Below are 17,026 nucleotides of genomic sequence, written 5' to 3'. Positions count from 1 at the left end.
GTTGAGCTCAGCCATTGCAAAGGGCATGGTTGGCCAAACAAGACATTTACAGTTGATGACCAAAGACAATGGTTATTTTTCCTTCAATAGTGAAGAAAATCCCCCGAACACCTGTCCAAGAGATCAGAAGCACTCTGCAGGAGGCAGGTGTGGATGTGTCAGTGACTACTGTCCACCGAAGACAGTACAAACAGAAGTACAGTGGTTACAATGCAAAATGCTAGTTAGCTGCAAAAACAGGATGGCCAGGTTACTGGACAATGAACAATTGTGGACAAATGAGACCAAGATGAACTAGTATCAGAGTGTTGGCAAGAGCAATGTGTGGAGGCCAAGAAGAACTGCCCACGATCTAAAGTCAACATTTTTTTTACCTCATCCATGAAAAATGGTTGTGGGGGTGCTATGGTTTGGACATATATGGCTGCCACAGGTACTGGCTCACTGGTCTTCACTGATGATGTAACTGCTGACAGCAGCCATGGGGCTTCGTCCTACACCTAAGCAACATCTCTGTAGACCAGTGCCTATGGTTTTTGCACCACTGAACTCTCAAATGTGCATTCATCTTTCTAATAAGGGGTTTATGCACTCCAACCCTACTATAATATCCCTCTCTATGTAGTTGTCGATGGACTGTTCTTGCTGACACAATATGATCACGTCCTGCACTGACATTCTCAGTCACCTGAGGAAGAGTTCTTCTGTTTCTCCTCACATATTACACTAATGCACAAGCATCACGGTCATCAAATGTGTGCTTTCAACCACAATTTCCAACCCTATTTACTGATGTCTTTCCGATCTAAATGCAAATGTCACTTTAGTCACTGTTCCTGTTGAAACACTAGCCAGCTGAGCAGTCCTTGTGACTGAAGCTCCTGCCATCCATGCCCCAATAATGAAATATCTTTAAAAGTCACTTAGATCTTTTCCTCTCTCCATCTTGATCCAAAATCGAGATCAACTGGGCCTGTTCAGCATTTTTATACATGCCACAGAGCATCATAGGATGTTGATTGATTCATTGTATCATGCAGTACACCTGTATGGAAGAATCTGCATTTGATGTTTGGATGTGTATCAGCGAAAAAGCCCTTGCTATGTGCTGTTAACAAGAAGAAAACTCCAGTGGGTCAAGCACCATCAACACTGGAACAAAAATATTGGGATAAGGCAGATGCGTGTCCTTTTATACCAGCAGATAATAGTTGCTGTGTCACAGTAGTCAGGAGATTTGGTTTCTCTCCAGTTGCATTGAGTTAATCCTGCAGTTGTGGTACAATTTTATAATGGTTTCTTTAGCTAGACACCACAAGTTATTTGTCTACTGGCTTTTGATCTTCACGGTCTTCTCCTACTGCCCATCATCTGGACCCTTCAGAGTTAGCACTGAACACTGCTCCTGGAAATCTTAAGTGACCGCAGTTTCTCGTGGGAAATAACCTTGCCACAATATCTTTATTTGTCCCCGCACATCTAAGCCTAATGCCTTCTTCTTTGCTATATTACTTGCAGCTTCAGTGCCTATTTTACTTAGACTACAGGCCAATGGTACTAGGCTATCCATGGTTTTAAAAAAACTAAGGTAGATAAGATTTCAGTCAAACCCCTCCACCTCCCTCCAAACTCCCATCTGTAAATGATTGAATAGACTTCCAATAAATTTTTTAATTGTAATTAAAGCCAAAAGAGTTTTGAGGAAGGTCGTGTCTAAGATTATTTTTGAGTAAGATTCATCTTTTTGTGTTATTGTAGGTAGAAATTCCAAAGAGGTCTGTCCTAGTGTTTTCCTGTCTTTCATAGGTTGACAAGCTGAAATAGAAATAAATATTAGATAATGTCCGGCCCAGGCCGACACATCAGGAATTTAAACCAGGACCACTGGCAACCCGAAGAGTGGTAGATGAACTGTCAATAAAATGCAACCCTCCAAACGCATCTATAATTCAGCAGTTTGTTCAGCAGTACTGCTCTCAGAACTCCTCCTTTTTCCATCACAGAACTGTATAAAATTGGTTTTTTAAACACTTTTTTTGCACTGCTTATTGACTTTTGGAAGCCATACAAAATGAGGTCAGGCAACTGGTTTGATTTCCCTTGTCTGGGAAGCAGGCTTTGACAGCTGCTCACCAAGATCATTAGGGACCAGTTTAACAAAAGTCACTCAAGGCATTCTCAGAACCTACATGAAACTGAACTGGGCTTTTCAACCCTAGGTCGAACCCTGTTCCCAAAAAATTGAGCTGTCCCAGGACACAGGAAGAGCCATGGCTCATGGGGTACATTTTATTTTAGGAGAGGCAGGTGTCATTCATTTTTCATACAAAAAAGGCAGCATTCACCAAAGCCTGATCCATTGAGCCTTCCCACTCGTCCATTAGCTCATAATACAAGCATCACTCTGATTAGCATTTGTCATTTTTTTTTTTTTTTAATTGGCAGTGCAGGCAGTGTCAGTGAGTTGGCTCTAAGTAACATCTGTAACAATGTTCTGTGTCCAGTGAGCCACATTGTAGTTCCATTGTCCAGAAAAAAACTACAGTCCCCCCAGGGTGGGGACCTCAGATAAATGATGAGGCAATAATACAGTAATCCAAAAATACCAGTTTGATCACAATAACTGTGAGCAGATGTGCAATATGCTCAAACAGTAAAGACTGTATCCAGCATGGCAAATACTGTGAGTTCTGACCTTTGAACTGTTTACAGAAGAACACACTCCAATAAGCATGTAGAGTTGTGGTCCCTTGAAACATTAAAGCTAAATCATGTCAACCGTCAGAATATTACTCTCCAGTGATGCGTTCAATACAATTATCATACCCTATTTCAACAGAAAAGAATTGCATAAAGGTTGAATAAAAATACTTTAAGCAGTCATTTTTTACCCTGCTTTTTGATTTTATGTTTTTTTAAATAATGGACATTATTATTAATATTTATTTATTTATATTTAATTTTTTTTTTTTGGGGGGGGGGGGTGTAAAAAGGCCTGTCTTGAGTGTAAACTGTTCCTGGAGCAGGATCAGCTTCTGTATTTATACATTTACAGTATTTAGCTTCTTTCTGGGCTTTTCCCCTATTTTACTCAGGTAACATTGACGTTAGTAACCAACATGAGAGATATTGTGGCCTTACCACTCTACTTCATAGAGGGGAGGGATATAATAAATTGTGAAACACCATATATAGACCAATAGGAAAAGAGAATCCAACACTGTCCAACATTTTACCCAGGCCATGTAAGCAAATGTTAATAGTCCCATATAAATTTTTGTCCTTATTAGATCAATTGATAGACAAATAATCACAGGAACAGCACAGCAGTTCATAGTGCCTAAGTAAGCATATACTTTCTCTTTCAGTAATCAATGCAACTACATGGTGCTCATAAGCAGGCTCTGATAAAACGAAACAGCATGCTTACATTGTGGAGTGACAGCCAGTAAGCTACACATAGTCTAGGGGAGAGAGGACTGGTCCCTTTAGACTGATTATCGCTGAACCTGATTTTCATGATTAGCAAGTATGCAAATTTGAGTAAGCATTCCTCATTAACATCTCTTTCTGTTTTGCGTAGTTGTGGCTAATGTGGTACCATTGCTGTCAAAGTAATCTAAATCAGAAAAATAGATTATAACAAAATATTGATTTATATTGCTCATGCAAAGACAAGTTCAGGGTTATCCCCATTCAAATACTGGCATTTCACAGATCTCTTCTCCAGAGTCACTTACAATGCAACCCAAGTGTAAAGATCAGAGGTCAAAGTGCAGTAATTTCCCAGAGGGTGAAAGCATATTCCCAAGAGAGACAGCAAGTCCAAGAATTGCAGACCCAATTGACAACCTGTCAACTGCCCTACTGAAAATGAAGCCAAGTTACACAAACCTGAAACCACATTATACAAACAGCAAAGAAAACAGGCTATGAAAACAGACAAAGAACTTACACCTAATTAGGTGTTACAGCAAGCTACAAGTTAAAGAGAGAGTAGGAACAGAGGTACCGAGGTGACGGAAGAAGTGAGTTTTTGTCAAAGCAGTCTGTGTCTGAAGATGGCCAACTGAAGGTATATAAAATAGGAACTTCCCCTGTTTGACAAGTTGACAGTTCTGCTTCACTTTGTTTCTAGATTACTCAATCTTTGACAGACCAAAAATTGAGGTTAGGTTAGTCTCTCACCACAGTCATTGGCCCTGACAGAATGTCACTTTTACACAGACGGGTGCTTGAGTGAGCCCTGGAAAGGAGCCTCTTCAGATCCTCAGGCTGGCTGCATACCCAAGCTGTGGCGGGCATCCACATAACCAGCTCATGTCAGCCACATTAGTGACAGCAGCTGTTCTGCTGATTGCCTCTGTGAATGTGCAGAATAACCTGTGAGAGTTCAGCCAGAAAAAAAAATGGTTCAGAAGCACATTACAATATCAAGTTGTTTGCTCTCACACACAAAAAAACCCATGTTTTGAGATGCAAACCATTTTTTTCCCTTGCTGCCTGAGCCAATCATTATTCACTCCACCCCCTTTTCTCCACCAGCTTGGGGAGTGGTCTGTCACATGGAAAACCCACAGGCATTCCTGAAAACTATAAAATCCTGTTCTTTAATTTGCGTCACAAATGATACATTGTTGCCCCAATGTTTGACTGTGCTGAGTGTCGTTTTGAGTGCACATTAAAGGGAAAGTGCACCATAAAAATTGTTTTTTAAATTCATTAATCAATTCTTTTTTATTAGTGACTACTCAAATATGCAAAAGTATACCATGAACAGTTATCACTGTGAAAAGGAATTTCTTAAAGAAATGTAATTAATTAATTATGTTCATATTTTAAAGTGAACTACACCAATGAAAAAATGAACACTCCTTATTACTCAACAACGCTCCTAAACATACCTTGAATGAGTCATGTTATTTCAGGGGGCTGCAACCTCAAAAAAAAAAAAAAAACTTTGTATACCTTTGTGTTTTCTGGAAAATACAGATACGCCAAGCAGAGAACACCTTCTTTCCAAAAGACATGCATGCATAATCCTCCAGTTGTCTGGCTAATTATGAAATAAATTATACATCAATAATATAACAGTTTTTTAAAAATGGGGTATAAAAAAATTAGAGTAAATTATGTGCCTTAACAACAGACCATTCTTCGGGGATTTAATGGAAAACATAATACATACACACTGCATGTGTGTGTGTGCGCGTGTGCTCGCGCCTGCGCACGCATGGGTGCTTGTGCATGTGGGTGTGTATGTAATGCATGTGTGTGTGTGTGTGTGCAGTGCTGTTCAAAATGCACACCCTTGAAACATATGTAAGTATAAAATAAATACAGCGAGTCCCATTCTAATTCTCATGCATGTGGTAAGTATTCTATTTTAATAATGATCAAATGCAATCAACAAAAATAACCCAGTTATTTATTTCCCAAAAATAAGTGCAACAAATATTCACACCTGTTTTCAACGTCTAATGGAAAATATGGAGACTTTGTGCTCTCAAGATGCAACCTAATTTTTTATTTTTTTATTTAGATTTCCAAGTGTGGCCTTTGAAATTTGCTTAGCCTCCTGAATTATCTGCCTCATTGTACCTGCGTTTCTCTGAGCAACTGTATAGTAAAAGAATATAATTTTCCCATTTATTGTGCATACACAGTAAAATGTCCAGAGTTAATTGTTGAAATATTTTACAAAACTCCAGAAATTAAAGCTGGCGTCTATAAAACGACATATCAAGCTTTTTTGCATAGGTTGGTTTCCTGGCATAGTTCTGTCACTTTTAACCAACCATTTATTTTCGACATGTGGAAAAAAAAAAGAAATTTACGCAAACTCAAGGTGTAGGTGCATTTACTACTCGGCAGGTGGCCCTAAATCCTTCAAAGAACTGAATAATAGGCTACAAAAAACCGTGTCTTATCGTCTGCTGCAGCACATCACAATAACAAACGAACATTTCGTACAACAAATTATAATACATCAGCAAGCGAATAGAATCAATTAAACGGCATATGCTTTGAACATACAAAAGAAATCGGAGTTTAAAACAATACCAGAGCATATCACGGGGAAATTTCCCTCCATGACGCCGTTGTACGGCTCGCGGAGAGGAAGAAAGTGCTCCTGTTGTTCCATCCCTTCACTGACTTCGCTTCTTCCTGATTGGGTTGGAGGAACACGAGCGAATCCCCTCCCCTTTACATCTGATAGTAGCCCGGGATGCAAGTGCACCGTTTCGCGTGGACTCGCACAGAGCGCTGCATTCACTCTGATGGCATGTTTCTTTACACTGTGAGTCCCATCTCTTCGTAGAATTTTGTATATACAAAAGAGCAGAGACAGGACAACAGCCATTTTTCATTTCATTTAAATATATATTACATTTATTTTTTTTCCAGAAAGCCACACACTGTCATCAAATGCCCAGAGCGCCAGAGTGTGTGGAATAAAAGTTGACGAAGGAGAGAAGAGGCAATAAAGGGGTCTTCTTATTTTCGACGCACAACTCATATTTACACTGAATAGATGCCAATGGATTGTTCTGCATTATCACTATAAATTCATCATTTATCCTAAAAGGACGCACCTCATGGATAACGACAGCAAGTAAACTATTGTCCGATAAATTAATCGGCAGATTAATCTGGAACGCCTTGTATCTTTCTCAAAATTGTTGTAGACTAGCTATGTCCGCGCTAAGGAGGAAATTTGGTGAAGATTACCAGGTGGTGAATACAAATAGGGGCACCTCTTACACGGCGCCTGTCAAAAAGAAGCGCCAGCGGTTTGTGGAGAAGAACGGTCGCTGTAATGTTCAGCATGGCAACCTTGGTGGGGAGACCAGCAGGTATATCTCAGACTTGTTCACCACATTGGTAGACCTGAAGTGGCGATGGAACTTACTAATTTTCATACTGACATACACAATCGCGTGGCTGGTCATGGCTTCCATGTGGTGGATCATCGCCTACATCAGAGGAGACCTAAACCATGGTCACGACCAGTCTTACACTCCGTGCGTTGCCAATGTCTACAACTTCCCTTCTGCTTTTCTCTTCTTCATTGAGACAGAAGCCACCATCGGATACGGATACCGCTACATCACGGAGAAGTGCCCCGAAGGCATCATTCTATTCCTCTTTCAGTCTCTGTTGGGTTCCATCGTAGACGCGTTCCTCATTGGCTGCATGTTCATCAAGATGTCCCAACCCAAGAAGCGCGCGGAGACCCTCATGTTTAGTCAGGATGCAGTCATCTCGCAGCGCGACGGCAAGCTGTGCCTCATGTTTAGGGTGGGAAACCTGAGAAACAGCCATATGGTGTCCGCACAAATCAGATGCAAACTTATTAAGGTAAGACGAATTAAGTATGCTAACTGCCGCATCTGCAACTTCGGTAGGTCTATGTGTGATGCTTTACGTTGCGCAGTCTGCGCGACGTAAAGCAATGGATCGACAGCCCTTGAACTAAGGGAAATGCAACAGGGGTGAAGTACGGTGGAGAAAACTACGTTTTATGCAAGTTTAAATTTAAGTTTAGTGATCGAACCCACCCCTACACACCCACTCACTCTTATCTGTATTTCATCCTTTTGCACCAGTCTCCATGTATGAAAGTAAATAAAAATGCAGATTCCAATTCAAATACAATTGTAAATTGATTGTGGTAGCATTAATTGTTAGCAGATTATGATGGTCACTATTATGACAATAATAATAATAATAATACTATTACTACTACTACTAATAATAATAATAATTATAATAATAATAACAATAATAATGAGAATAATAACGATTATTATTATTATTAGTAGTAGTAGTAGTAATAGTAATAGTAGTAGTAAATTATTATCATTGTTACACATTCAATGAATAAAACTATTTCTTAAACAGAAAGTGCCAGTTTTTACAAGTTTCCTCTGATTTTCTTCCACAGAACAGTATGCGCATGATAAATGAAGTATTAAGGCAGTTGAGGCTCACTATCTATGCAAAACCATAGGTGCTTTTTTTACTTTTGAACATATACACAGATTAAGTAAATCCAAGGCTGCCATTTATCAAATACTTACTTACCACTGTAGCAATTTTACCCGCCTATGTTGGAATAGTAATGGCAGTATGGATTATAAATATAGTCAGAGCTGCCATCAAGTGATCAGATCAATACACTGGAAAAAAAATCAATTGGATTTACTCAATTGAATTATGCACAATCTTTCCACGTGATTTGCTTGCTTTAAATGTACCTAATATAGTTGTGTTTGCAAGTTCACAGCTTGGACATTAAATAATTGCATTAATAATTGCAAATATAATCTAGTTGAGCACTTTCATTAGACACTCTTTTTTTCAGTGTAACAATATAGCATGACACATGTTTATGATAAATAATATATAATATAGTATAAACTGCAATCATCGTAATGTATAGCAGTGTGTACAATAGCTAGCTTTATTAAATAGCGCTGGTTATAAGCTAATTTTAGCAGGATACTGTGTAAGAATGTTTTGGGAAAGAGAGTTTCTAGGCGCTGCTTTTGGTCTCGATGGAAGACACAGAACCTTATTGTTCTAACGTAGACGCCTATATAATAAAATAACAGTTTAATAAGACTTTAAGACTTCTGCAGTAGTCCTAAAACTAGGGAGTAGCATTACTGTACTTGTTAAAGATCTGTGAATGGTAGCAACAAGGACAGTGCACTCGGAACTCAAGAGCCAGTGACATAGAAGCCTCCCATTTAAATGAGTCCCTTTATGAGCTGCCTTGATGGAGCTATTGTATTGTTTCGAGGTAATGTGGAGTAAAACAAGTAAAACTAACCCCTTTTTTGAAAAAGATGGTGTGCATCACTGTGTCCCCAAAGGGATAGCATAGAATCTGTTCAAACTGATGTGCAATGGTGAAAAACTCATTTAAATCATCACAGGAACACAAAAAACAAATTGAGCCTATTCTCCTGTTTTGTTTTTGTATCTATCCAACAGACACACATGACTGCTGTTTCTGCCACTTATTGCACTTGCAGGTTCTTTTTAAAACAGCACCCTGATGTTTGTCTGTGCTGTTTAAATACCTTGGTAAAATGCCATGGAGAGGGATATGTGTACCTATTGTAACACCACAACATGTGACCCCACCACCATGGAAAAACAGGGTTATAAATATTGTTAATGTGGGTGAATTTTAAAAAGGATTAACACTGTGCTGCTTTCAAGGTCAACCCAGAGCTGGTTTTACAATAGCTGAAAATGTTCAGTAGAAATGAAAATAAGAGCTCATTAATTACACAAGTTCTACTTTGGCATTTGTTTATTATGTACATCACCATTAATACAGTACGTTGAAGAAGAATATGAGTCAAATTAATGATGCATGTAGCATTCCTGTGTGTCTGGGATGTATTCATTACACTACACTGTGAGCTCACTGGCCTTATGCAAAAACTACTGCCAAACACCACAACAGTGGAATGATTTGTCATTTCCATCAATGACATAAGCAAAAACTCTTTAAGCCACTCTTTAAAAGACATTTGCCCCCAAAATGCTACATGCACGCAGACTCAGTTTTCACCTTGTTAACACTCAGTCATAGGTCTAACTAATTTCTGACTAAACAAATAAGAATGGTGCTACAAAGCATATTGTTAGCATGGGTGAGATTTACTGATGCACACGTCAAATGAATAATGGCATTCGGTCAGTTTTATATGTGAGCTTCACAGTGCAAAAAAATCAGCACAATAATGAAGGGAGCAGGTAGAATTGCTGTAGTCGGAGCCAAGGTGATTGATGGCTAGAACTCAAGAACCCTGATTCACTAGTTTATTTTCAGCTTGGTAGGTTGGTAATATCTTTACACTTACAATTTTACATTGTTCTAGCTTATTGTCTCTCAGTTTTTTTTTTTCCAGAAGACCTTGAACAGACCTATGAGAAATGGCATAGAACAGCCCTGTGTCATAGTGTTGGTGCATTCTGTGCTCTCTGCAGTACCACAAACGACACAATGGTGGAGCTATTGATTCTTTCCTCTGCTGTAGTCATTCTCTGGCTCATGCTATTCTACTCCATTTCACAAGTCCGGAGCTTATTAAGGGTGAAAATGATGACTGGAGTTTTTTTATTGCCTTACTCCCACACAAACTCTCTCCAGAGAAATTGCTGTAATGTGGTTTAAGGGACAATATCAGGATCGGGAGTTGCATGCTGCTACTTAAATTCATTGAGCATTATGGGGCTTCATATCTGTGTCTGAAAAGGAACAACACACTGGGTCAATTGTGGTGTGTCTAGCTGGAGTTTAAACCTCAGGTTTAATGCAATGCAGTTATGTGGTCTAGCGGTTTAACCCTGAGGTTTCAACTCCAGCTAATTACACTTCAGTTGACCCACTCTGCCTGAACCAAAAATAAAATTACATAAATAAATAAATAAATAAACAGTACTCAAAAAAGGTGCAATTGTTCAGCTATAAAGAATTTCCTTTTTCTAGACAATGTTAGTGAGCTGGAGCCTTGCCTGTAAAGGAAGCATGAAACAGAATTGACAAGTTTTCTCTGGCTGGTAGAAAATATGATTGTTTGCAAATGTTAGCAAATGTGCAAACCTTTCCTCTTTGTTTTATATTCTCTCACTGGACGTACAGTTAATTTATCAATCAGACTGAATCTTTAGACCATTGAAGCTGACTGAGGTAGCTGTGTTTCCCTACACAGTATATCCATCTCAGTGTGAACTGCTTTTGACAGCAAAGTATTCTACAGTGCTCATTCGCAGATTCGGGTTTTCACTTGACTGTGCCCCCGATTGCCTGCTGATAAGCACTGGAAAATTATCTTTGATGCTGCATTTTGAGTATTGTGATGTGTGGTGCTGCCCGCTTTCTGTGCATATAGGTGGTGTTGTAGTGGGTGGATTGTAGCCAGTGTCCTGTCAGACACTTCCTGGCACAGAGGAGAAAAAAGTGATGTGGAGTCAATCGTTACCTTTTGTTTAATGAAACTGTGAACATTGGCAGTGGTAGGAACAATTCCCATCTTGCATGATTACCAGGAGCGTCTATCTGTTCAATTTATCACACACTCTGTCTCCCCTCACTGAGCAGTGATTTAATTTGGGATAGATCTGTTTGAGAGGGCAAGTGCACAAAGCACAAGACTTTGGCATGGCAGATATTTATTGCAGCTATTTAAGGCTGAATGTGACCATAGAAAACAGTGAACAAACATCAGAGCTCCAATTTTCTTATGAGAAGGCATGAGTCCAATCACAAAGAGGTGGGAGTGTTGTGCTTTATTTTAAAAAACATTGAAATACTAAAATAGAAATATTACTGAAACAAAGGTATGCAATCAATTGCTTTTAAAAGTACTTTTATCTTCTATTTTTACTTTTCCTTCAGTTTGGACATCCAAAGTTACAAAGCTGCTTGCCCAGGGACTACAGTTGAAAATGAGTCCTTTCACTAAATCTGGCATGTGTATAACAATGGGCACTGTTCCTCTTAAACCTAATAAACCTAAAATCCACAAACAGTATAAACATCACAGCCCATTATAAGCCTGACATACATCACCGTGGACTGCTAACTTGTCGTCCAAAGAAGCTCCCGCTCTTTTCTTCCGCTCTGCAGTCTGCCCTGCGGAGCTGCACTGCAGTTTTCACGTCCCGGAGCATCGCGGCACACGCCACTGCATCAAGGACTGCTTTTAGTTTGAGGGGCACCTTCCAGGAGACCACACCATTTTGTGATCACAGAGAACTGTTTACAGAAACACTTCCTGGAATACCTTTGCCAAAATTTCACTCATCGGGTGATGGAGGGCATGTATCAGTGGCTGAAACAATCAGGGGAATTATCAGCTACTTGTTTAAAAATAAAAACAAACAAATTTTAAAAATCACTATTGCTTGGCTACTGGCAGGACCTTTCTAAAAACTGCGTGCACTACCCATATGTTCCCATCCTTCTCAGTTTTCTGCTGTTCAGAGGGCGCGATGAGCACTGACACTATGATTGATTTCTGTTCTTCCTCCTTTTTCTAATAAGAGGAGAGATGCAATTATAAGTGAGGACTGGAGCAGGGTTAGAGGAGATGTCCTGCCAGACATTGATCTGGTGGTAGAAGATGAGGGGGGTAAAAGTGATAATTCTTTTAACCCCTGTGTGTCCGCAGCACAGCGCAGCACAGCACAGCACAGCGGCTGTACACAAGCAGTGGGTTCACAATTAGCATTTAGCCTGAACCTTTGTTAAAGCTATTTGAATCTGCTTCAGATCTTTAGAATGTGATCTATTCTGCATGTGTCGCGCATTGCTTTTTTAATGACGTGACATCATTCAGCAATCTGAGAGCTGTGTACTGGCATCCAAGCCTTCGGAAGATTATGCAACTGGCTGCCACTCTGCAGTCTAGCGGTTGAGTGGCACAGTCATGCACAGCTATCACAGGCAGATGGCTGGCGTCCAGTCAGCCAGAGGAGTCGTTATTTCACATTAAAGTGGAAATAACCCCCCAGTGTCTCATAGCTTTGCAATGAGCTCATTTTTGGAAAGATGCCATTTCAGCCAACTTGCTAGCTACAAGTAATCTCCCAATAGTAACCTAACGGTCAGAAGCACCTAAAAACATTTTATTGCTTTCTAACATTACTACCTTTCACGAAAGATATAGTTAGTTAGCTATCTAGCTGTCACAAACAATAAAAATATTATTAGATTTATGGTTCCCTTTTTTCATTTTCCGAATGATTCACTCACTAGGCTAGTTCCTCCAAATTCCCTGGAGGAATTCACATTCATTCACACAATTCACACTTGACATCATTGAATGATTGATCAGGCTCACAGAAAATCACCTGTCTCTTCTAAGGCAAAAATAAACTGTCACTGTGTGACCACTGAATACGTAATATCTCCAAATGGTCTCGTAATTTTTTCCAAATGGTTTTTATGGAATGAAACAGCGAGTGTGCATGGGTTAATGTGTTTCCATGGTACAGACCATGGACTTGCTGTGATTACATTGGGAATTGTCACGGCCTGCAGCAGCATTATGGGATTCTGCAAGGTGGCTGTTTGCAGCCGCTATGAATTGAAGTGGGTTACAGCTCATCCCTTGATGATTTATATCCTATTTTACCCGGTTTTGCATTCAAAATGTAAACCTTTTCTGAGGTGGGTTAGAGCTTCATTATTATTAAGTGATCAATTTCCCCCTTATTTCAACACAGAAGCCTACCACGGGGAGAATGTACCCTCTTCATGTTGGTAAAATAGGAATGAAATATAGGCTGTAAGTCAATTTGTTAGAAGAGCATTTTCAAAACAGTGAGGGGCTGATTCAAGTTTAATAGCTAACTGTTTAAAATTGAAAAAAATCCCTAATATGGATTCTGGTATACAAGACTTATTTGTCATTAATGTAGAAATTATTTTATTCTTTTCAAATAATGTTCAGCTTTACAGTAATGACTTATTGTGATATTCTATTGCAAATGCATAGACTTAGACTTCTGGACTGGGACCTGGGTGAGTAAGGAATGATTGTAGTTTAATGCTACCTGCTGTCACAATTCCCCCTGTTTTGCGATCGCAAGTGGCCCTATGGGGGAGAGGCGCAGGGCAGGCAGTTATCCCAAGGGTTGGGTATACTTTGGATTTTATAGATTCCTACTCTGATTCCGTTTCAGCTTATCGAATCGGGGTGTTATGACTGGGACTGGGGATATCGAAAATGCTATAACACTGGAGGTTACCTCCATGCTGCAGTAAATGTTTTGACATGCTGGAAGTTCTTCCTCCATTGCACATAATGAATTTACCACAGTGATTACATTTTGCTGTATCTGTATTGCTACTTTCTCTGGTGAAGCAAGAGACCATTACCGCACTTTAGACCATTTACTCCGGTCAGCTATTCTGTAAACTCAAAGCTCCAAGCTTTGATGATGCACAACATAACTAGGGATGTGGACGTTAGAGGAATACGCTTTCAGAATTAGAAGTGAATTTGAGACTCACGTTTCTAAAGAAATTCCTGGTTCCGGGAGATTTGGAACCTTTTCAAAATACCCAACCCTAATTGCCCCTCTGCACCACTTCTGCAGTAGCTCTGACACATGGAGGTATTTAAATTTGCTCAGCTATTCTTGAGGGAGCCTTTCAAGGAGTCATTGCCCACATCTAACAAGGTCATTTGACTAGCACAGAGAGCAATGACAGCACTCTGGGGCTAAAAACATACAGCCATATAGCACAGACTTATTCAGTAATCCAGGACAGATGAAGATAGAAATAAAGCATATTAGTCACACTGATAGTAAGATGCACAGACATTGTTTCATAACTGTCCTCAGAACACACTAGATAGCAATGCTTATCTTTTGCATTGCGCTGGACCTGGCACATAGACCGACAATCTGAACTGACAGTATTGCTGAGGGTTGGAGTAAATTATTTCAATTAATCCAGTCTGTCTAGTATTTTCCTTTGATTAATTTCTATGTTTTTGGAACTGAGCCTTAATTACCTATTTGACAGGGACTTGCCACAGTACCTCCGCATACCTACCAGAGTGCACGTTTGACTGTCATTGCCAGGTTTCTGTTAAAATCCAGAGGAAGGACAACTTCAAAGAACAGCTGGAGGTGGAGGATATAAAAAATATGCTTCAATCACAGAGGTGTTCCGCATTGAATGCACTGACTGCCAGAAAGGAATGCTGTGACAATGATTTATTGAAGGGTCACACAAGGATACACACACTGGGAATTTAGATTCTAACTATTATGGGTGACCTTTACTAAAATGCATTTGGAAAGACATTCCCAAAATGCACAGGCACCTTTCTTCTAGTAAACGTGTCCTGACTCAGTAATCTTCTTGGCATGTTAATTACTATCTACTAGTGTCTGTCCTAGTGATGAAGCCACATTGAGTGGCTAAGGAGAGATACACAAGATATTGTAAGAAAACAAAGTGAATCATTTGGAAAAAAGAGAAATGAATGATGGTAAATGGACTGCATTTATACAGCGCTTTTATCCAAAGCGATTTATAATTGATGCCTCTCATTCGCCAGAGCAGTTAGGGGTTAGGGGTTAGGTGTCTTGCTCAAGGACACTTCGACATGCCCAGGGCAGGGTTTGAACCGGCAACCCTCCGACTGCCAGACAATCGGTCTTACCTCCTGAGCTATGTCGCCCCATGAAAAGGATGAAAATGAACTATGGGTGTTTGGTCTCCAAATCTATTTTAGATTTAACTGCCATCCTAAGCTTTCTATATCATGTACTATACCTTAGAATTTTAAGTGAACTCATTGCTGTACTTCCTGTTTTCCTCTTGAATGAAAAAGTACTATCTTTTGGACTTGACCCTCTTTTCTAAGGCACTACATCACACATGCAGGGCTGCCGGCCTGTCCATGCATAATAACAGGAAGCTCATAGACCACCCAGTCTTCCTCAAAATGTGCTTTTTGAGGAAGAGTCAAATGCAGAGAGAAAGCGCACACTTAAGGGACAGCACTGAGGACCTGATGTTAATGCAATTCAATGTGCCAACGATTGCTCTGTCCTTTTGGTTTATCTGCTAGGACCTATGGCGCTTGATTATCCCATGCCCCCCACCCCCCCCCCCCCATTCGTTCCTTCACACTAAGACTCCAACCCAGTCTTGTGTCAGCGTTCCTCTGCCTGATGTTACCAGCTGCTAAATGAGATCTGGATCCATACTCGTTTATTTTTTGGCACATTCAGCACACTGAGGAAGGCTTAGGCTGGACTTTCGTGCATGCTGTGCCTTAATACATCGATGCAATAAAACAATAGTTCATAATATTTAGTGAGCGCTGTCCGTTCCTCCCTTTCATTTATAGTTTGTGGGATTCAGCGCCCTATTATCAGTTAACACGCTGGAGTGAGCACGTTTATTCCTTTGATTTCCATACTGCAGGTGGGATTGTGTTCAGGCAAGGCAGCAGTTTGCGCCGGTCTCATGGGTCATAAAGGCAGACAGTGATTTAGAGATGACAGCAAGTCACAAACGCCATCTGAGAACCATTTCTTAAAGGGAGGCAGCAAATGGGAGTTTGAGAGTGAATGATGTGCACATTGGGTCCAGTCATTTTTCTTATGCCTCATGCTCAACTTAAAAATCGCTAAAGGGTGTAAAAATCTGGCAGCACCCAAAAATGACGATAATTGAACACCTATATTTTCTAAAGGTCAGAATGTTGTCAATGGAAACAAAATGATTCTGTGGGGATTCTTCAGTTGTATACTGAATCTTTAATCTATATTAATGGACGCTCAAATGTCTGCAAATATTTGCTCACAAGTTTGGTTTTCATATACAGGCTGGTCTCTCTGAATTGTCCATATGTAAAACATTCTTTGTATTAAATATAGAAAAGACATTTAATTATTTTGGATAAACATTAAAATGAACAAGCAAGGTTGTGTAATTAAATGCGATACTGTTTATAATTGTTCGGTGTCATTGGACTTCTGTAATAGAACTTAAGACTTTATACTTTGATAATCTTTCATTTAGTCAGTTATAAGCCTGGGGCTAGTCACCATACCTGAGAGATGATTACTCAATTATGATTACTTTATTTCCAGATGTGAACACGTTAAATAAACCCTGCTTACAGCAACATGTGATGTACCAATGAAGACAATGCAGCCAGAGCATGACAAGTTGTGTTACACATTCATAAATTCTCCTGGCTTTGAAGTAAAATAGAGAACTAAATTGCTCGGGGCAATACAGAACAATTCTGCTGCAAAAAATGTTGTGAAATAGATGCAAAACATGTCAAATCCAAGGCGATATGCAACCTGTTCTGACTGAGAAGGTAAAGTACAGCTTGGTGACAGTTGAGGTTGAGGTCTGGTGTTAAACTATTTAAATGACATTTAACTGATATTGAAATGTGTGGATTTAAAGGATTCTGAGCAGTTAACATGTAAATGATGTGCTCATTATTTACCAAAC

At 39.7% G+C, this 17,026-nt stretch overlaps 1 protein-coding gene across 1 annotated transcript in view; it reads left to right on the top strand.

Moving 5' to 3' along the window:
• Positions 1–6,263: 6,263 nt before the first annotated feature.
• LOC135247943 (G protein-activated inward rectifier potassium channel 1-like) overlaps positions 6,264–17,026 on the top strand; it is a 36,089-nt gene continuing 25,326 nt past the window's right edge. Inside the window, exon 1 of the mRNA XM_064321954.1 lies at positions 6,264–7,362. Coding sequence (XP_064178024.1) covers positions 6,697–7,362 — 666 coding nt within the window. The 5' untranslated portion in view covers positions 6,264–6,696. The remainder of the gene's footprint in view (positions 7,363–17,026) is intronic.

The sequence above is a fragment of the Anguilla rostrata genome, chromosome 2, assembly GCF_018555375.3.
Source record: "Anguilla rostrata isolate EN2019 chromosome 2, ASM1855537v3, whole genome shotgun sequence".
Classification (NCBI taxonomy): Eukaryota; Metazoa; Chordata; class Actinopteri; order Anguilliformes; family Anguillidae; genus Anguilla; species Anguilla rostrata.
Note: the sequence above shows the minus strand (reverse complement) of the source record. Positions and strands in the feature narration are given on the sequence as shown.